This window comes from Pan paniscus, chromosome 2 (assembly GCF_029289425.2).
Source record: "Pan paniscus chromosome 2, NHGRI_mPanPan1-v2.0_pri, whole genome shotgun sequence".
NCBI lineage: Eukaryota > Metazoa > Chordata > Mammalia > Primates > Hominidae > Pan > Pan paniscus.
The window spans coordinates 105,712,475-105,735,286 of NC_085926.1; the positions used below are offsets into that span (position 1 = coordinate 105,712,475).

Here is a 22,812-nt window from a genome sequence, read left to right on the forward strand (position 1 = left end):
TAAATATATGTGAATTCCTGACATTGACAGTATGGAAAAGTAGACAGCAACATGGAGATTGTCAGAAGCTTAGGAAATTTTATGTTCACAAAATAGCTTACACACACACATACACACTAGTAAGCCATCCCAGGATGCACCTTACTTATCATGCTACTTAAACAGCCACAGTCATGTAGATCATCTGGGTGTTGGAAACATTGAGGGCAAGAATATGAACAAGTACATCACAAATCTGAGATGGACCTGATAGCTGTGTCTTAGAGAGAATTCCCATCCTGTCTATCTCCTCTCATGTCCATTCTTGTATGGGACAGACAAATTTAAAATTCCAGATGGTGCCATTTGTTATGGGACCTTTAGTACTCTTTGGGTGGTAAGGTATGCTAAATCATTTATTACCATGAAATAAAGTACTTATATTCACCCTACAAGTGGGCTCTGTCTTCCTTAGCTATTGCAATGCAGTAATCAAAAGAGGAGTTTGCCAGATGAAATTAGCAGATGAGCAGGGGAAAGGCAGTGAAGTTGCAATTGAGCTACAGGGTTCCTATTTTGGTATTAGAAGCAAATTTTCTTCCAAATCAGAGTATTGAACTATTTGCATATGGAAAGGTTGGGAAAAGAGGTTGAGTGATACTGTGATAACACTTTTTTTTTTGAATAACCAATAAATTTAACAAGACTTTATGGTTCAGTGTGTGATTCATACCATGTAAAGTATGTGGCAGTATTCTATATAATCTACAAAAAATATTATTTTAATCAGTCCTGTATGGTGGCATGTGCCTATAGTCCTGGCTACTTGGGAGGCTGAGATGGGAGGATCACTTGAGTCCAGGAGTTCGAGGCTGCAGTGAGCTGTGACCTCACGACTGCACTCCATCCTGGGCGACAGAGCAACACCCTGCCTCTAAAAAATGAAGTCTAACATAATGGCAGCATTCTAGGGTGGAAAAAAGGATTCAGGTGATTGCTATCTGGGTGTCTGTAGTGTAATTCTAAGTAAGCTCCCAAAATGATGCTTCTACATGTCCCAGAAGAATCAGACATAGTTATCTGTCCTTGCTTTAGCTGTCACTTTTGTACAATTTTAGCTTCAAATCATTTGTTATTAGATAGTCTTGGTGAGTTTTCTGGACTTCCCAGGTTATATCAGTTGGAGTACTTTCTAACACATCTTATTATCAGAACCCAGAAAGAGTATATAGATAACTGACTTCCAGCTGATTTTCTTTGGTCATCATATAACATCCATTGCTTTTTCTCCCAATTCTCAATCTAGATCCAGGGTATGTAGTTTGTTGTTGTTGTTGTTGGCTTTTTTTTTTTTTGCATATATCTGCTCTTCACAAACCATATAACAATTGTAGGTGAACTGCAGAAAGCTATGAAAGATATCTTTTTTGTAGCACCGTTTCTGACACTTTATTAATCTGCCTTTTACCTGCAAATTGAAAGTCGAACCCAGACTTCAAACAAGATCTTTACAGATCGGTATTTAAGATCAGTGTTCTCAAAAGAAAGTACAGGAAAGAAGGAAAACACCTTCCTTGCATTTATCTCATTATATAATGGCTTGGGTTATATGTTGCAAATCCATGCTCAGAACTCTTGATAGGCTTGCATATAGTGGATAACATTGATCTGATATTTCCAGGTATGTTCCTTTTCAACAAGATGAAAGCGAACTAATTTGTCTTTAATTAAATCCTGGTGCTTAGACATCTGAATCTAGGAGATAATAGAGGGCCTCTAAATGCCAGATTGTTTACCTCAATATGGAATCTCTTTTGTTTTGTTTGCCCAGTAGTCCTTGTCACATGACATTTTGCAATTTTGAATAACCCCAAATTACCAAATGTATGATATCCAAGAAGGGAAAGCTGTGTAGATTGTAATTTAGTGCAAGCCCTTTCATTTAATTGCACTAAGGAAAGCATCCTATGTATGTCAATATGTTTTTGATAGTTCTAAATAACTTTATGTAAGTATGAATTAATATAAAGGATATTGGTAATTTCTTGGCCTATGTTTTAGTATCTATACAGCAAACTTCTTGCAAAGTCACATTGGTATATAAATTATCACGTAATCATGTTCCTATTTTACTTTGTAATTTGAACTAACACATTTTTATCTTTAGAAAGCTATCATCCAATCCTCCTGATCTCTAGGATGACAGCTGCAAAAGTATTTCTCTTTTAAAGAACCAAACTAAACTTTTACTTTCTACTAAATTCATTTCCCCCTCTTGATTTTTAAGTAGATTTAAGTATCTATTTCAACAGCCATAGTATTTCTTAAACTTAGCATTTAGTTGAAGTTGGAGTCTTAAAACAATACCAAAGAGCTTTGTTTCATCAAATTAGCTACTGTTTGTCTGTGTATTCTCTGTGTATGTCTTCCCATGTGGCTGCCTTCCAATGTTGAGCTATTTTTTGACCCCCTGATCTTTTGGTAACATAGTTTTTCCTCTAATAACCTCTTCCCCCAACCCCTGCCCCTTTTTTTTACTACCTCAGAACTTTTTTTGCAATTTTTTTTTAAACTGTCGATAACATATAGTCAAAGTTGCTTTATGAGTTCCTAAGACAGGTTGTATACAAAGATGTACTTAAGGACATATCTTCAACCCGAAAAAGAAAAGAAACAACTGAATTTCTTTGTGCAACATTTTGACTGCTCCTCATTTTCAATTGTAGATTCCTGAAATTAAATATACATTGAGGACCTTATATGTACTAGGAGAGATGCCGAGTTAGGCATTTTTACATATGTTCTTTCATTACACTTCTGAATTTTAATTCAAGATAGACTTACAGGACACAGGTGCCTTTTCTTTGATAACTTCTTTGTTTTTATTTATTTTCTATTTGTTCATTTAATTTTTTAGAGACAGGGTCCCACTCTGTCACCCAGGCCTGGAGTGCAGTGTTGCGATCTTAGCTCACTGTAACCTCAAACTCCTGACGTTAAGAGATCCTCCTGCCTTGGCCTCCCAAAGTGTTGCGATTACAGGCATGAGCCACTGTTCCCAATTCTGCTTTCTTTATTTAGATACAACCTGGGTTATAGATCTACCACTTTGCTGTTTTTATTTTCTCTGTTTATATTGATTATTGAAATAGTGAAAACAAAGACTTTGATAACATAAAAAGCATTAATTTTATACCTTGAAGGCATTTTGGGCATGTGTTTGACACATGCCCTAAGATTTAAAATGTCAAAAACACATCAGTTAATATAAATTTATTTTTAAAACTGTAAAGAAAGATTATTTGAATAAAACCTACCAGATTTTACAGGCCTGATTTGAAAACTTCTCTCTGTTCTCTAGTTCTCTGATAGCCTATTATTTTAAAATTAGTCCTGATTTCACATGGCAGAATTAATAATTTGAGAATAACAATCTAAAATTTCTCAGAAGACAAACAGAAACATTCTTTTGTTTAAAAAATCTTATCTAAACTCCCTAAGCAGTAAGGAAAGAAACATTGCATTAGGAGATAAATTAATGTTACAAACAGCAATGGTATTGAAGAAAGTGTTGTTGGAATGGTGAGACAAGAGTGGTATTCAAGAGGCTCACAAAGTATGAGCACTAAGCACATATATGCCAGGTTACTGTTGCATAAAGAGTTTTTAAAAGTTTTTATAAAAAGTCATATGTGGTTCTGTTGGATTTCTAATTGCTAGTCTTTATGAGTATTCTTTTTGACTCTGTGGATTGTATGTACTTTATGCTTATAAGTTGGTGATTTGTTTTTGACTTATTTAGATCCTACTCAAATGGGAGGCCTGAGTATGCTGCTGTTAGCTGGAGAACATGCTCTTGGCACACCAGAGGTAAGCCAGTCCTTTTCCGTCTCCACTCTGCACATATTGCGGGTTGGGAATGCAGTTATAGTCTGTTTACGTTGTTCATTCTGCATTTTCACTGTTTACAGCTCATGAACAAACTTTATAATCTTTCTCTTTAAGATCTTTCTGTGTGTCTTGTGTGTTGAGTGTAAAAAAAAGTGGTGTAAATAAGGCCATGAGGATGTAAACACAAGTCAGGTGTTGTTTTCTGAACCTACAAGTAAGGTTGTAGTAATGCAATATATAGATCACTGGTGTTTGCATGACTCTTTCATGGTTATGTCAGTTGGGTGCTGTAATTCATTTATTCGAAACATTCTCTGCTTGGGTGATGTTCACATGCTAGTGAAAAGATGATAGCTAAAAATTTGCAGCTGTCAGTCTCTCTGGTACCTGAATAATTCCAAACAGGTGTTTTGAAAATTAGGAAACATGGCATTTCAGGATTGTTTTATTCTTCTTTCCCACCCCTACTTGAGACAGGGTCTCACTCTGTTGCCCAGGCTGGAGTGCAGTGGCATGATCACAACCTCCCAGGCTCAGGTGATTCTCTCACCTCAGCCTTTTGGGTGGCTTGGACTACAGGCATGTGCCCCCAAGCCCAGCTAATTTTTGTATTTTGTGTAGAGACAGGGTTTTGCCATGTTGCTCAGACTGGTTTCGAACTTCAGGGCTCAAGCGTCTTAGCCTCCCAAAGTTCTGGGATGACAGATGTGAGCCACTGTGCTCAGCCTGTTTGAATCTTTAAAATGGAAAAAGGACCTAGGCTTTCATGACCTTGGTTTCATGATCTAGTTATTGGACTGCTTTGGCTAAACATTTTTAGGTATGATTTTGACGGGCAGGTAGTGGCAGTTAACCATGCACAGTCTGCATTTGTAGAATTCCCCTATTTCCCAGAGACATTTAACAGAGGCCAATTGAATTAACCTACAGGTCATGTTATTTTACCACACTTAGGTTTTTGAGATGGAAATTTTTCAATCCCCAACCAGAATTGTTGTTTAGGGCCAAATAGCAATGACTCAATTTTATTTTGGGTCATATTTTTTACTTTTTGTTTTTTAGTTGTGATTATGTCATACATATTATACTTGAAGGCTGTTCAAATAGTGGTTTTGTAGACATATAATTAGATAATAACCTATTTACATTATAAAAGGTTTTTATTTTTTATAGTTTACATTTGGGATCCACAATTGTTGACTATATATTCAATTTAACAGAATTATTTTGATTCTGTTCACTTCAGTGTAGCAAGAAATGTATAAGTGTGTAAAAAATGCACTGGTAGTTACTTACTTTGTGCTAATCTTCAGCTGGAAAAACATACATGTTACTTTGTGCCTTTGCATACTCATTATTCATCATGTTTGTAGTTTCTAACATAATAGCATTGTCAGGCATCATTTCACTTTCTAACACATTGCTGCTACCTCTTAACAAATCAAACTCTCACTTAGGTGTAGAGTATCCCAAGCGTGTTCCAAAGGTGAATGTTGGACTAATAATATGCACTTGACCTTTCAACACGTCTGACTCAATATGATTCCCAAGAATACGTTGAATTGTGAAAGCCAGCATCATCTTTCTTAACTATTTAAATTATCATAGTGTTTCATTCGCAACATCTATTTAGTGTTCTTTTTAACCTTCAGGTACAAATGTAAACAAATCAACGTCTGTAGAACTCATGGATGCTAGTCAAAAAAAAGCATGGTTTCTTTTTCCCCTTTTTGCTTAAAGTTTGCCTTTTGGGCTCTTTTCAACGAGAAGTTCTCCTACTCCTTCTTAAGAAGGCAGAGTTTTGACACATGCAACTCAATGCTGTGATGGACCCTCTATCTCTGAAGTGGAAATGTTTTGAGAATTCTCAAGCTAAAGAATCAAAGAAAGCTAAATGATTGAAGGAAGGGAACCATAATGGGAGAAGAGAATCTATGCTAAGGAAGAAGGTGGTAGCAGTTAGGTCTTTAAGAATCACTTCAAAGAACACAACTCTTTTTTCATATTCAGTATTTCCCATCTCAGAGATATTTAGGTCATTATTGAAAATAGTCTTGAGATATTTAAACAGTGAAAGTTGTATAAAATAATGCTGTCTCTAAATATAGGTAGTTTGAGAATTTACTTCACAGCTATCAGTAGACTGCATTAGCACCTGAATTTCTATCCGAAGTCTTATTCCAGATATGTAGACATGATAATGAACTTTACGAGCTTATATGCATAGGCAGATGAACATGAGACAAATGTAATAAATATGTACTTATGTTTTCCTAAGAAGACTAGCAGGATAATGAGATAAGAGAAATACAGAAATTTCATATTTCTGACATTTAGAACAATTACTGTGAAGTCTGTTGGTATTGTGAGGTAAGACCAAAGTGACATTTTCAAAAATTCTGCCACCAACAAATGGTCTAATCATAATGGCTTTTAAAAATGCCGTGACAGAACCCTTATTCTGAAATATTATTCTTAAACAGAGAAGGTTTTCTTTTGTTCACTGACTTGAGACCTAACCATATAGAAAAAGTCCTCAAAAGACTATTTTTTTAAATATGAAAATTTTAACATAGGGAATAGATTTCTTTTAAAAAAGCATCTCTAGAGGGTAGAGAGGCTTACTGTAACTGAAATAATAAAGTCCCAGATTAAAAGCCTATACTGCTTCCTAGATCTACTGAAATGCACTTAGAGTTTTTAGAGAGAAATTATAATTTCTTGAGATATCAATCGCAAATAGTAACAAACAAAATGTGTATTCTCTTTTTTTCTGTCTTCTGATCAATTCTTAATCTACAATAAAGGTTTTTTGCATTATTATTTCAACATTTTTTATGTGCCTCTATTACTAAGCCTAGCGTGGTTCTATAGTCTCATTGTGGTAACTGGGTCTGTGATGAAAAAAATGGATGCATTTTGATAGTTTGTTTTGTTTCTTTTATTTGCACATAATCGGCCTTGTTTTTTTATATCCAGAGTACGTTGAAATGCATAAATTATTTGGGATAAATTATTTAAAACAATGTTGGTTGTTACAGAATTTATTGATTGAGGAAGCAAAGTCGATACATTGAGCACGAAAGACATAAAGGAGTGACTCCTGGCTCAAAATAGCAGACTAAGCATGTCTCTACTGAGACCCTGTAAAATAGAAATATAGAAGTCTCATTAGTAAATAACCCCATAATAATAAAGGAAATGGAAAGGAGTGTGTCCAGTGAATATGAGATTACAGCAAATTATTTAAATCAGAAATCAAATGTAGTTGTTTAATCAGTAAAATGTAAGTACCAGACAAAAATAGGCGGCAGGGAGCTACAACGGAGATGAGAGCCTCTCTATTCAATAGAATTTCCAGAAGTTTAAGTGAATATCACCTTTTTTTTTAATTTAAAGAACCAGAAATAAAAATGTAGAACAAATAAAAGTAATCATGTTCACATCAAACTCAGGGAAGAACTAATGAGAAGGCAGCGAATTAAGCCTTTATGTTTTATACCACAGAGTTATCTAAAAATGAAAATACAAAAAATTGTCAGTACTTGATCTAGAATTTCTAGAAGTAATCTCCAGGACTAGAAATCCTTATATTTGTTAGTTATCTTAATAAAAATGGAAAGCTAAATTAAATTTTAAAAAACAAGGCAAGGAGTGATATAATTCAGATTGTGGAAGGGGCAGTTATTCACCATGTCATGTATACAACAACTTGGATTGATCTCAGAAAGGATGACATCCAGTATCAGACCTAAGTGAGCAACGTAAATTCATCTTGGCTAGAACAGAAGGAGAGGGGTGGTTGGAGAAAAGTAGAATATAAGTTAGTCAGATTAATTATAGCTGATGAAAAGCTTCGAAGGTATCAATATCTGTGTAGTTGTATGACTGTTGGAAGCTAAACTTTCAAATATATGGGAAGTACCTTAGACTTTGGGTCTGTGATTTTAGAATGCCTGTTTTGTTGGAGCCAACAGATAATGACAGTAAAGTATTGATCAAGCCACTCTTTTCTTTGCCTTCCATCCTATGAAATGGAGCTAATAATACCTGCTTGCCTTCAAATCTCAAGGCTACAGTGAAGATTAATTAAATAAAACCTGTAAGGCACTTTTAACTCTCCTGCAAATAATTCTTATAGGTATATATTATTGCCATTAGTTATTCTAGGCATTTCATATTCAACTTGCAAGTTTAAATTATATCAGACATTTCTCCCACAGGCTGATATGTTTTACCAGCAACATGCATACACACACACACACACACACACACACAGAGAGAGAGAGAGAGAGAGAGAGAGAGTTCCTTGTCTATTGAAAACTTAGCAGAAATTACCGTTGTAATTTACTATCTTTATCATCAGGTGCTCAAGAAGGAGACAATTTTTTAATATCTGGGAAAAATCAGTATAGGAAGTCCAAAGTCAGCAGAGTAGCTGAGTTAGTGTCAGATTAGTGGAGAAGATGCTAATAGATGATGGCACACCTCCATAAAAGGACTGTAAAGGTCGTGTTCTCTGAGAATTGAACAGTGCTGAATTGTGTGCCATCTTTTCATATATTTAATTACATGATGTGTTTACTGAATGCCTTCTATGTGTAAGGCATGTCAGGGAACAAACCAGACAGCATGAAGCTGATATTGTCTTAAGGTTCAAGTTTTTAGATATAGCAAATTCTTCACATGATACTTCTAGCTTAAAAGGAAATCACATTGATTTTCGTTTGTTCACCATGATCTGCCTATTTTAAAATGTTTACAGCTTATGCATCAAAATTTCTTAAAATCCAAAAATATAGGTTAAATATTGCTTATTCAAAACGCTTGGGACCAGAAGTACTTAAGAGTTCCAGTTTTTTTGGGTTTTTTTTTTTTTTTAACTATTTGTATGATCCTTACTTTTTGGGCCTCCCAAATCCAAAAAATTGAGATCTGAAATGCTCTAGTGAGCATTTCCTTTAGCATTATGTTGGCACTCAGAAGGTTTCAGATTTTTTTGAGCATTTCAGATTTTTGGATTAGGGGATACTGAACCTGTAATAAATATATTTTGCCTTGTAAGTTTGTAATATCAATCTGTCACCTCCTCCAGGAAGTCCTTCATGATTTCTTGAGCCATATTCAATTCTCTGTTTATTCTAATCTCTTATATCCCATATTGTTAGTTTCATACCTTACAACACTGATTATATTTAGTTTTATACTTCATTATAAACTGTATAATAAAAGTCATATTTTAAAAAATTTTCTTATTGTATTATATGTAAGTATTGTCTCTAGAAGACTAAGAAACTTGGGATCAAGAACAATGACAAGATTTAAACTGCAGCAGGTCTACCCACTTGCCTGGAGAATAGTTGTTATTATGTCACAACTAACATGTATTGAACATTGCCTCCAAGGCTCAATTCTTAAGTGTATTCCGTAAGAGTAACTCTTAATCCTTGTAACAATTTTGTGAGTTAAGTCTTATTTACCTTGTAAGTAAATATTTACCATTAGGTGAGGAAACAGAGGCAGAGAAGGGTAAAGTAACCGCCCACGATGGTGAGGCTACAAAGTGGCAGAACTGGGATTCCAACCCCGGAGGACTAGCTTCAGTCTTCTTGCAGCACGCAGGGGCCTTGGTGATTCAGCCTCTGGCAATCCAACCTTAGCTCTGGCCACTTCTCCTGTGTCCTGTGTCCTGTGCTGCACCCTTACTGAAGCTCATCACTGCCAGAGCAGGGGCATTTTGTGAGGGCTTTCTGGGGCCAGGCACTGTGTTCACAGTTGACATTGAGTATCTCATTCTCTCAAGAACCCTCTGAGGCTGGTTTATTATTTTCCCCATTTTGTAAATGAGGAAACTAGGTCAGAGAGGTGAAATAACTTCTCAAAGGTCGTAGAATGAGGAATTCATAATACTAGGATTTACACCCACATTATTTTTCATTAAATGATGAGATAGGCAAAAATCTGAGACACAGAAAGGTTGAATTTTAACAATATTTGTTGAATAAAGGAATGATTATGTCCACATCTTAAATGCTGAGTTTTTAACAATTTTAAACAAATACAGATTTAAATAAAATGGAAACTTTTCACTTTCTTTATTCTAATTTCTAACATCAATGAAATGAGGCTATTTATGTTCCTGCTTGTTGGTGTATTTGAATGAATTAGATATGTGCCTCCTTTAGGCTGCTAAATTTGACTATTCCAGAATACTTTAATCCATTGAATTCCAAACTCCTTGCCCCAGTTCCTACCTGAACCTCATCAAAATTTTTATTCCCTTCTCATAGTTTTATAGCTTACTTTATTTAAATTCTACACTGAAAAGGAAATGGGCTCTCTGAGCTTCCTCTTTTCTTGGGTGGCTCCCCCTTTATGTCACTCTTCACTGCCCATTTTGGCTGGACCTGCCCATCCAAATCCAATGGTAGAACCCAGCCTCTACCATCTGTCCACTGTGGGGCTCAAGCCCAGAGAATTGGGTCCTTTTACCCAGCTTGATTGACAATCACACATCCTCCATAAGTCCCTAAGCTGCATTGATGAAATTGAGTATGCTCCTTGGGCTCTCAGAGATGAAGGCAAAGGTAGAGTGGAAGGTGGGCAGAAAGAGAGCTGGGCTCGAAAGAGAAGGGTGGAGAGCAGGAAGATAAAGGAGGCATCCTTCACAAGAGAGGTGTGGTTATTGTCAATTAGGTGGTTGTTGGAGAGCACATTGATGTACACTGTTGCATTTTATTCTCACAGTTTACTGTGAAGAAGGCAAGTAGACAGAGTGGCATTGTACCTACTTTATCAAATGAGGAAACTGAGGCAGAAAGGTGATCGGAGTTATCTCAATTGCTACTGCAGTTATTTTTACAACTGGCCTGGAGTCTGTTCTGGACTTTCATACTAGTGCTCAGCCACACAGATTATAATGTTAGAACTTGACTCATGGGGTAAAATCCATACTCCAGCAGCCCTGACGCCCTGAGTAAAACCAAGGATGTGTTCTTCCATTTAGCCAGATGACTCGACATGTATTCTGCTTGTGGGAGAGCTCAACTCTATGTGGTGCTGTTGGGTTATGCCCCCCATGGCGGCCCAGGACTCTTCTCAGATGTAGTGCACCGCTCGTGTCAGGTAGCCGAGTGCAGTGCGTTAGTAACCAGCTTCTCCTTTAACTCTCAGATGGAATCCTCTACCCCAAAACCATCTCTTCTCATAAAAGACACTCACTGCCTCCTTCCAAACCTCCTTCCATCTCTCAAATTTCCTCTTTCAGTGAAAGCTTTAACTTTCCTTGGAAACACAGGCATTGTGTTTCTGACCCCTTTCCCTCAGCTCTGACATCTTTCCAGACAATTACTGAAGCCTGGCAGTTACCATCTTTGATTCAGTTGGAGTCTCACATCTCAAATGGCTTATTTCCTTAATCTTCTAATTAGCCTCCTGCCTCCAGTCATCCCCAGACAGCGTCACCCTGCACTCCACTGACAGAATTACCTGACTACACATCTCTCTGACTGAAAATCTTGGCTGGCTCCTCACTGCCTCCAGCCCAATTTTTAAACTTCATGTAGAATTCAGATTCTCCCACTGTACTCCAATGCATCTTATTCTTCAGCCACACTGAGAAAGTCACTCTCTCAAACACATTGTGTTCTTACCTTCATATTTTCCCACCTGTTACCGTATCATTTCTACACTTGTGAGAGAACTCCTGGTTTTCCTAAGGTGTATCTTAGATGTTATCTATCTTCCACCTGTTCCCACACAGAGTGAAGGCTGCCTCTCCATCCTCCTGTAGACCTTGTAATATTCTACCATTTTGCACTTACATTTTTGTATATGATGTTGCTGTCCCCTGCATATGAGTTGCAAGCAACTAAGGCTTAGGCACATTTCCTTTGGTCATCATTTTATTCCCTAACACATACTAGATACAAGTAGAATACAAGCTTCTTGAAAGTAGCAGTCTTTGTGTCTGGCATGTCATAGGTGCCTATTAAATATTTGTTGAATGAGTGAGTAATCAATAAATGTTTGAATTAGCAAGGGTAGGAACGTATGGCTCAGATACTACCAGTGCAATACTCCTTTTGTTGACCGTGTGTTCATGCCGGCAGTGCATGGTTGTGGTCTTGTGTTTTGCAAAGTAAGGACAGGCTCATGATAACAACCTAGCTTTCCACACTACTCACAGTGCATGTAACTGGCTTGATCTTGTTTTATATCAGGAGGCCAGTTCACTTTTTTATGTATTCAGTTTCACTGTGTGAATTGCTCCTGTGAAAAAAACTACATTATTGTAATTCTTAATTATACTAACCACTCCCCTTCCATGGTTATTGAGAATTATAACTAAATCAAAGAGAGGATTGAATTTGGGGAAATCAAATGAATATGTACTTAACAAAAATCCCGTTAGCTATTTTTGTTTTTGGGCATATAGCAACACCTAGTGGCTTTATCGATTATTTCAGAGACTATTTCTAGAAACAGCTTCTTGGGTTTTTTTCTCCCTTATTAAATAACCACTGCTTATTTAATATTTTTTCTTTCCTCTTAATTAACGAACAAATATCTTTGACTATTTTGTATTTAGAAAGTAAACTGGCTCTAGCATAGGAATAGATATTACAGAATTGATGTTTATCCATAAAAAGTGTGGCCCACCTAATAAAAATAAGTGAAGTACTTTAAATGCAGACATCACAATGATATGGCACAATATTTTAAACATTTCACAACATCTAGAACCTTCTGAATAATGACATTACTCAAATGGGAGCCTTTTGTGGGAAGTATTCTCTCCCTTTTATATAGATAGAATTTCTTATTTCTTTATCAAATTCATGTGTAGATCAGTGTATCCACAGATATATACATTTTATGGGTTGCCTTACTTATCAAGTACTCAATAATGAATTCTTCATATTTATATTTGCCATGTCATTGAACCATTTATATATTTTAAGATTTTAGATCCCCAGAAGAAATATGTCTAACCTGTATCACACAGATTTCTGCCTTCTTAATAAATGATATATTTTACAATTTTTCTTACCTTGACAACTTAGAATTATAGTTGTAAATAATTATTGCATTGAGCTGATGCCTTCTAGAGAAATTTCGGGGCTGTTTTCCCTATTCAATTTGTTTTAGACAGACTCTAGTGCTTTATGAAACATTTGTATCTGTTCTTTACAGCTTTTCTGTCTTCTCCTTCTGTCTTATCCTGCTGCTGGCATTGTTTCTTTCTTTCCCAACCATCCTTTTTCTTTTTTTTTTTTGTCCGCCCTCTTGGCCCCTTCTGATACGCTGCCTCTATTCTTTTGTGGACTAGAGGGTCAGCTAACCAAGTCAGCTAACTACATAGCTTAGTACTCTTCCAATTCTCCTGGCTCCTAATTTTGTGCTGTTTCCACTATACTATACTGAAGATGTATGCTAAATCCGTAATGCTTTAAAGTAAGAATAACTAGGTTTTAAGAGAGGACATGGTCCACTAGAGTAAAATCCACAGCATTAGTGATTCTATTACTGTTATTTTAGCCATTGGATAGCATTTGTTGTACTCCTGGCCAGGTCACTGAGATTCTTCCTATTCACATACATATGGAGAGAATTAAGTTAATAGATATTCATTGTGCCACCCCCTCTTTGTCAGGAGCATGATAAGCACAAACATGTGTAGACTTATTTGATTGCATGCTAAAATTGACAAACCATGTACAGGATTATAGATGCCTTCATAATTATGTGTTCAAATAGGAAGTTTTATATAAGACCATCCATCCTAAAGATTTGCAAACAGTATTATTGAACTTTTAAATTTTCTGACTTGATGTGTTGTCGTGGCCAAATAATCTATAAATGACACTTAAAAGAAAGTTGAATTTTCTTCATGCTGTTAATATGAACTCTAAGCCATAGGGTAATTTACCTCCTCATAAATGGTCACTATTTCTTGTGAATTGTGGGATCTGAAATAAGCATGTATGTCATATAGACTTTATGCAGTGGAGCAACTCTAAATAATAATACGTTTAATTCCAAATATATTTTATAGATTTCTGTCTTATGCACACCTGTTTTATTAAAGTTTTATGAAGACATTTTATAATTTTCAAAAAGTCCTAAGCTTGAATGTAAGTAAAATTTTGATTATTTACCAAATAATCTAGGAGCCAAAAATATATTTTTTGATAAAGCAGAGAAGTTGATTTTTTAAAAATACCTCTAAATTATAAAGATATATTTTGTTCTGGTATTCCTACCAATAAAGGAGTTCTCAATTTTTTGTGGCTACAAATTTCAGGATTTGTTGGCCTTTTTAATTCATTTTGTGTCTCCTTGGTGGGACATTTGGCACAGCGTATCAAATAGTGACAATAAGAGAGTCAGGCTTTGCAGCCAAACCACAGGTGGCAAATTAATAAAAGCTTCTGCACCTTCACTAATGTGCTTATCTCTGGGAGAAGGTGACCATTACTCTTTAAAATCCAAAGGTGACAATTAAAATTTCAAATGTTTGCTCCTGCCCAGTGGCCTGTGACATTGTTAGAGAAACACGTCCTCAATGTCTTAAGAGGGTCAGTGAGAAACTGTTTTTAGGAGCATAATCTGGGTAACTAGCAGCTCTTTCCATAGGATTTATCCATCAAATATAATCGCATGCAGCTATTAAAATTACACTAGAGAATACTTAGTGATGCAGAAAAATTAATATTAAAGTTTTTTTAAAAAGAACATTCTGTAACTGTGGTAGAATATTCTATTTTTGTTAAAAAATTACACAACTGGAAGAATATATAAGAGTATTAACAGTACTTATCTTTGGGAGGTAACATTGTAGGTGATTTTTCTTCTTTGTTTTAGTTTTTTTTTCAGATTTTTAACAGTGAACTTGGATTATTTTGTAATCAGAAAACAAGTTATTAAAAAGTATTTGTAACTTTCATTTTTTTCTTTAAAATGAAAGATTATTTTTCCCCCTAGACTCTCTAACTTCATTATTCAGGAAAGTGGGAAGGAATCACACTGAATTGGGGTTAAGAGAACTGTTGTCAGCTTTCATTAGTTCACTCCACAAATACTTGTTGAGTATCTACATTGTGCCCAGGCAGTGTTGGGGATAATGCATTAAATAAAGCCTCTGGGAGAGGATGTACAATAAATAAATAGTTACATCTTGTGGTGATCAGTGTTTAATAAAGACTAGGGATTTTTTAGCATTGGGAGAAGAAGTGTCAAAGTTTCTTCCTCTTTGAAAAGTGAGGGGTTTAGATCAGAGGAATAACGAAATCCTTCCCTCTCTAACATTCTAAGCTTCCTATGACTTTTGAATAACAGTTGACTACCAAAGCAGTTGTCACAAAGCAAATGCAAAAGTGGGTCAATGTTAGCATTGAGATAAAAGAGGAAATGTATATCCTGAGAAAAATACTTGATTAAAAAGTGATGTTTCTGTAACTGTTGTTGTTAATAAAGATCGCAAATGAAGATAGAGCATTAAATGTTTACCTAACACAGTAAATAGTACAAAAGAAAATATGATATCTTTCTTTGTTTCAGGTATCCTCTGGCACATGCAGGCCTGATGTTTCAGAATCTCCTGAATTACGTCAGAAGTCACCATTGTTTCAGTTTGCCGAGGTAATATATTACGATTGATACTTAACTAATGAGGAAATTGTAAAGTGGGCTTAAATTGGGGCTGATAACAGTAACTGAAAGCAATGAAGAACTCTACTCAGCTCAACCATAAGTGGGAAAATAGAAGCAAATTTTGGAAAAGATATTTTGGGTCTCTAGAGTTCTTAATTAAGAAATAGCTACATTTATGTGTTTATAGAAGCTTATCATTAAAGTCATACTAAATATTATTAACCTCATTACTAATTTTTACTCATGGATAGTAAGGTTAAGAATATATTGAATTACTATTAGAATTTAGTCATTTGTTGATGTGTTTATTTGATAAAACAGAAGACAAAATCAGCTCATGGTTATTGGCTATGCAGCTAATCCATGCATTTCTTTTTCTTTTCTTTTTTTAGTACACTTTCATCTTAATTGAAACTTTAGCATGAGGTTGGCAGTTTTCAAAGTCTTCTTTTGTCAGACTTGTTCAGCTCAATAGGTCTCTTGACACTGGTTCAAAGAGATGGTGTATAAAAGCACATTGTCCTTGATATCAAGTCTAAAGTTTAAGACTGCTCAGAATATCTTAATTTACTCTAGAACTCAATATGAGCCCTCATTGATACATTTTTTTCTTAAACTTTAAGCCACCTGGTCTTTCCTTGATCATTTGAATTGTCTTTGACTAGACATTCTTCACCACTGTCATCCTTCCTGGTGTTTGCTCAAGTGTTTTACAGTTTTGTACAGGGGGAACATTTTTTGTTATTATTTTTTTTAGAGAGAGTCTCACTCTGTCATCCAGGCTAGAGTGCAGTGGCATGATCATAGCTCATTGTAACCTGAAACTCCTGGGCTCAAGGGATCCTCTTGTCTCAGCCTCCTGATAGCTAGGACTGCAGGCACATGCCACCATGCCCAACTAATTTTTTTTTTAAACAGGGTCTCACTATGTTGCCCAGGCTGTTCTTGAATTAGTGATCTCAGGCGATCGTCCCACCTCAGCCCATCAGAGTACTGGATTACAGGGCATGAGCCACCATGCTCAGCCTGCACTCTTTTTTGTCAAAAGCAGTTATAAACATGTTAAATAAGATTGGTCCCAACTTTGAAAGCAGAACGGCTTAAGAGATGATCCTTGAACCTCTAAAGATCTAATGAAACCTCTAAAATTTCACAGGAAATTTTGGATATGTTAGCATGTGTACATTTTTGTGGCTTCTAACAGCATATCTAAGATCCAGAGAGATCCCTGATCCTATTGCTTTTATATAAAAGGTCTCTATCTCCAGGAGCTCCTATTTATGTTATTAATTGAAATCTTTATCTTAATTTATAATAACATCCCCCTCCCCCTTTTTTTTAGAACCTCTGAGATACTTTTCACAAAATTGGATGGATTGTAACACTGGTTCTATTTTGTTCACTGCTTGATTTAATTCTTAAAGGAATATATTGTATTTAGGTATAAACTACAATATTTGTGTATTTCCCCTTATATAAGTTGTTTATTTTTTTCTAACTTTTATAGAGGGTTGGTAGGGATGAAAAGTGATGTCTGAAATAAGTTGTACTGAGTTTATAATTCCTAAGATTTAAGGAAGATTTCTCTGGGTTCATTTTTGCATTCTGTCATACTTGCACATGGTGGTCACTTGAAATGATAAGATTCATGGTTTGACCAAGAAAAGTTCTAAAATTTTATCCTTGAATGTCTTCAGAACACTTGGTTAGATCTTACAATGGATAAAATGGTTTATTTCTACCTAGTTTGTTAAATTGGATTTGGTTGATATTTGTTCTTCTTACTGATATTTATTCGAAAAATCCTTATCTGATTAAAAAGCACAGTAGAATGAAATTTTCTTGATGGCTTCAGTAGTGAATACAATTAATTACTCAGTCAGTCTCTCTACTAATTTTTTTTTTTTTAATTTTGAGACGAGGTCTTGCTATGTTACCCAGGCTTGTCTTAAACTCCTGGGCTCAAGTGCTCCTCCCACCTAGCCTCCCAAAGTGCTGGGATTACAGATGTGAGCCACACTATGCCAGCCTCCTGATTCTTTCCCATTCCTAAACATCACTTCTATATGTATAACTACGTGGCCCTGTTGTTTTTCTAACCAGTTTAACTAAAACGAAAAAGCAGTTTTTGTGATGAAAGAGTTTTGCTGAAGTGGATTTACTGCTTAGTAAGTACCCTTTGATGGAGTTGTTGGTGAACAGTTACTTGAAGGAAAGACTTGTGGGATTGGGAATGGGCTGAAGTTATTATGATGCCCAGGCTTTCTGCTCCTGTGACCCACTTTTACCCTGTATTATAGCTGAATAAAAGTTTTTTTCACTTTGGAACCAAAATTACTAACTCACCTTGCTCCCAAAATGTCCTTGAAAAGTATTTCCACATGTTCCTCTGAGCAAAGTTGAAGAAAGCTACCATAATTGCCAACTGGAAACAAAAGGTCCCCTAGTTGAATCAAGTGTAGGGTGGCAGACTCTTCTATTCATTGTCACACACTAACGTGTGAGTGTGTGTGTGTGTGTGTGTGTGTGTGTGTTTGTGTTGGGTGGGAGGATGCAGGTGCTATGAAAGAAGAAAATGCTTTTCATATTTAGTAAACAATTTATTGAGTTCTGGTGCCATGCTAGGTAACATCTTTTATGGCTTATTTTTTTTCACCATAATCCTCTAAAATGCAGATTATTATCATCATCATCAATTTACAGTGGTGAAAAATAAGTCTTAGAAAGTTTAGCTGAGCTGGCCAAGGTCATGTTGTGGGTAAGTAGCAGAGCTGAGATTCAGTCTCCCAGATACCCTGACCCATATCCATATGCTTCACCAACACTGCATCACAGCTGCCTGTAACTAGAGAACAGCTTGGAAGGAGTGGTGTTGGGAAGAGAGTGAGGGAGTGGCTTCACTTGCAACCTCCAGCTTTTAACAATATACATTTTTTCCTTTTTTTTTTTTTTTAAGTAAGGAAATTTATGTCAACAGGTCTCCTTAACTGCTGTTTGATATATACGTGGTACCCTTACCAAAGACATGGCAAATGAGCCATACTCAGTCTTTGTTCTTTATAATCATCTGCTTTTAGAAACATGGCCTTTGTCTTCCCTTATCATTTATACTGCTCTTCTAAAGGGATTGAGGGTAATGACTCATTTTTAAATCTTTATCAGTGTCTACAGTTGAAAATATATGGCAGAATCTTATGATCTGATGTGGAAAAATGTCATTGTACATTAAAAATTGCTTGTTTCCTTTCAGATATCTTCAAGTACGTCCCACCCTGATGCTTCTACAAAGCAGTGTCAAACATCCGCCTTGTTTCAGTTTGCAGAGGTATGGCCTTTTTAAAATGCTTTTTAGGCTAAGAAAACTTGTTGAGCTCAGGAATACTGGAATGGAGTTTTAATAATGTATAGTGAACTTTAGGCATGCCTGTTGTCGTTATTAACATAATACACATAACAGAATATTTATTGCTTTTTTGCTGCCTTTGATCTAATCATAGTCAAATCAGCTCCAGATTTTACACCCATTTTATAAGTATTCATTAAAGAGTTCATTCAGAATACCAGTAATGTGTTTATTTCATTTTATCTTGTTTTTAATTTATTTTAAAAGCTTGGAAAAACTGCTGTCAACAAGAATGTCAGAGGGTTTCGATTTATTAAATTTTTCCAATAGTGAAATTAGTTGCTATAATTCATGAATGACTCTTTCACAGTGATTGCAGTGGTGAATACGACCTGTTAAATCAGGTTAAATTAGCTTTCAATGTGATGTAGCTTCAGCCAGTATTTTTATTAGTATTTAATCCCAGGCTCAGATCAGATCAGCTTTTGTAAGATCTCAGACTTCTTTGGTTTGTCAGCCGAAGAGAGCACACACCAGAGAGTAATTTTTTTGGTTGGTATGCTGCAGAGACAAATCTGATATTCTTGATTTTGCCACAAAAGCCCTGGCCTCAACCATATGCTCATTTCTAATGAGCACTATATGACAAATAATAAAACGTATACAGTTTATGAAAATAAGATGCTATGTGCTTTAGGTCTTTTCTTTTTTCCCTTTTTATCCCAACTAAAAAATGCATGTCATAAACCAAGCAATTTTTATAGGGTTGAGAGAAAATGACAAGCAGGACTGTGCTGTTTAATATTGATGTATTGAATCACTTTGATTCATTTGAATAAAGAATACTGCATAAGTGGAATGTAAAATGATATCCTTTTGGCAGAAGAAAACCTAGCATCTTACTTTGAAAATGAGAAAAAATTACTTTTGGCTCTTACATTAAAAAAAAAAAAAGCTGTTTCCTCTTGGGACAGCTCGTGTCAACTACTATGACTTTATACCATCGGTTGGTCTGCTTATGTATTAGGCTTCCCTGCCATAGTATTTGCTTAGCTGCTGAGGGCTATTGTATAAAATTGGTAACAAAAATATATAATGTTATTTCATAAAGAATAATTTGCTTAATTAAACTGAATAAATTAAGATTTTGTTACAGTTTTCCATTATAATAAGCAAAATGTTATTTTCACTGTCTAGGGGAAATAGTTAATAATTGTTAATAATACTTTTTTGCTTTCCTCCAGTTGTTGATGCCCATTGATTCTTCAGAAGTTAAAAAGGAATTTTGCCCATATTGACTAAATTTATTTTTAATGTTGATATCTGAGCCAGTTCTATCTAACTTTTCAGAAACATTTTTTTCAAAACAATTGATTTGCCATGTATTCTGTTTGATTAAATTCTATACTGCATAGCAGGAATATTAGAAAGGTAGTGGCTCATCTTTGACACACCTGATATTTACATATCCATTGACTACCAAGAGTATTCAGCTTAACTTAAAATACCAGTATGGAATATCTCAGCTGATGCTGGTTCTAACCGTTATCACCGCTCAGCATATGATTCAGTGTATGACCTCTTTTTTTTTTTTTTTTTTTTGAGATGGAGTTTCACCCTCATTACCCAGGCTGGAGTGCAGTGGTGCGATCTCGGCTCACTGCAACCTCCACCTCCCAGGTTCAAGCGATTCTCCTGCCTCAACCTCCTGAGTAGCTGGGATTACAGGTGTCCACCACCACGCCTGGCTAATTTTTGTATTTTTAGTAGAGACGGGATTTCGCCATGTTGGCCAGGCTGGTCACGAACTCCTGACCTCAGGTGATCCGCCCGCCTCAGCCTTCCAAAGTGCTGGGATTACAGGTGTGAGCCATCGTGCCTGGCCATGATTGTTATTTTAGCACCACTATCATCAGATTCATTAGGAGCTCCTGAAGCACTGGGGACAGCTCTAAGGGACCAGTTTGGTGGTGTAATAGCCACCATCCTTTGATTCGGCAGGATGAGATCCCATGCCTTTCATAAACTAATTTGTCCTTGCTGCTCCGTACACTAATTCTTGAATGAGATTTGGTGCTCGCCTCTTAATTATACTAAGTTTTCTTCTAGAGAAGAAAAGAACTTCTTACTTGGAGGAGAGAGTCATGCAGGGTGGCATTGCCAGAGGTTGCCCCTCTGCTCTACAGCACTCATCTCCTGAGGACTCTTGGGGTTTTTAGCTATAAAGTATATGCAGGATTTGAGGAGCCTTTTAAAAAATTATTAATTTGAAAACTTATTAGGAGTTGTTTCAAAATATAGGAAGGCATGTATGACAGAAAGACAAAAATAAAATGGATAGTGTAAAAATATATTATTTTCTGTTTTGCCCTAGAATGAGATGTAGTCCCTACAAGTATATAACTTTTCCTAGTTATATTTTGTAACCATTGGTAATAGTCCTAGTTCCTCAGCAAATTAAATTATTGTATCTTTGGTTATTTAGCTGTAAATGTTATATGTGTTTATACAAGAGTAGTTCATGGTTCTCAAAGGATACATAACCTCTCTCGTCACTTTCCTCCTCTGACCCAGCAGTACCCTAACTTTCAATCTTTAACATCTTACAATCTGACCATATTGTCAGACTAATACTGGGCTGGTTTTATTTAAGGCTAAATAAGAGCTAACTAGATGAACTAAGAAAAATATCTACTAAAATCTGCTATGAGCATATGTATTGTAACAGAAATAGAATAGGCTCTAATTACTCACTGCGATATCCCTAAAGCTCTTGTAATTATTTCATAAAACACCATCACCTTTGAGAAAACCCAGAGATTCTTGAAATTCTTGTTTTAATTAGTCAAAAGCAAAGGTTCTCAAACTTTACAATACATCAGAGTCACCTAGAAGGCTGTTTACACACAGATTGCTGGGCCCCGCCACCAAAGCTTCTGACTGATTAAATCTGGTGTTGGGCCTGAGAATTTGCATTTTGAACAAGTTTCCTATTAGAGAACCACAGTTTGAGACCACTGCTCTATAGTTATGTGTTTTTTAAAAAACCCCAAATTATTAAATCATTATTGTTAAGGCATTTATTAATATTTCTGGAACTTCACAGTGGAAGGGTCAAGAGAGGAAGGGATTGATGTATAAAAGAAAATTACTGAGTGGAACGCTTTATATCCCTGTCTCTTTTCAGAGGGATTCCTGGTCCTATTATATACACTTAAAGAGAAGTGGGTGTTTATGTAATCTAGGAAACAATTTACTGTTTAAAAGTATTTAGCTTTGTAGTATCATTTTAAGATCAGGCATGCAAAATTCTCAGAAACTATTTCTGTTCATTTTATTTACAAACTCTTTTAACATTGGGAAGAAGTTAACTAGATTTTCTCTTGAAAATGGGTCATTTATCGTGTAAAATATTTATCTTAGAAACATACTTTTAACAGTAAACCCTGGTGATTTCTTTAAGTCGAAAATGTTTTGTTTGTTTTGATTTTTTTTCATTGAGTCCTGGATCTCTTCCCTGCAAGATGAGAAAGATATTTTTCCTTCTTAACCAAATCTGATCATTGAAAAGCTCATTGAAATTAATCTATGTGGAGCCATGAAACTGAATAAAGCATATTTTTTTGTAGGTGCCTCATAAATGTTTACATTTAAGAGAAGAAAAATCAGGATTTAAAAAGAAATACAGACTTCAGGGACAGTTTCTCACTCCCCACCCCCAATTTCAGCCTGTCTCCCATTCCAAGGTGAGACTCATATTTCATCCAGAGTCAGCTTGGCCCATCCAAAGTGCCATCTACTCTGTGTTTCCAGGCTCCGATCCATTAAGTTGGTCAGAATGAATTTCCTATCTGTGTCTTCTGTTGTTTACAGGTAGAGTGACACATCAGTTACTTTTTAGGTCTGGTTTACCAAAGACTAATGACCAGATATAATGTCAGAAG

General features: G+C 35.7%; 1 protein-coding gene across 19 annotated transcripts in view; it reads left to right on the top strand.

Moving 5' to 3' along the window:
* BBX (BBX high mobility group box domain containing) overlaps positions 1-22,812 on the top strand; it is a 288,232-nt gene that overhangs the window by 206,182 nt on the left and 59,238 nt on the right. For all 19 annotated transcript variants that reach the window (XM_003825054.4, XM_034957047.2, XM_003825055.5 and 16 more), the window contains 3 exons: positions 3,782-3,849; positions 15,433-15,513; positions 18,776-18,850. In XM_003825054.4, coding sequence (XP_003825102.3) covers positions 3,782-3,849; positions 15,433-15,513; positions 18,776-18,850 — 224 coding nt within the window. The remainder of the gene's footprint in view (positions 1-3,781; positions 3,850-15,432; positions 15,514-18,775; positions 18,851-22,812) is intronic.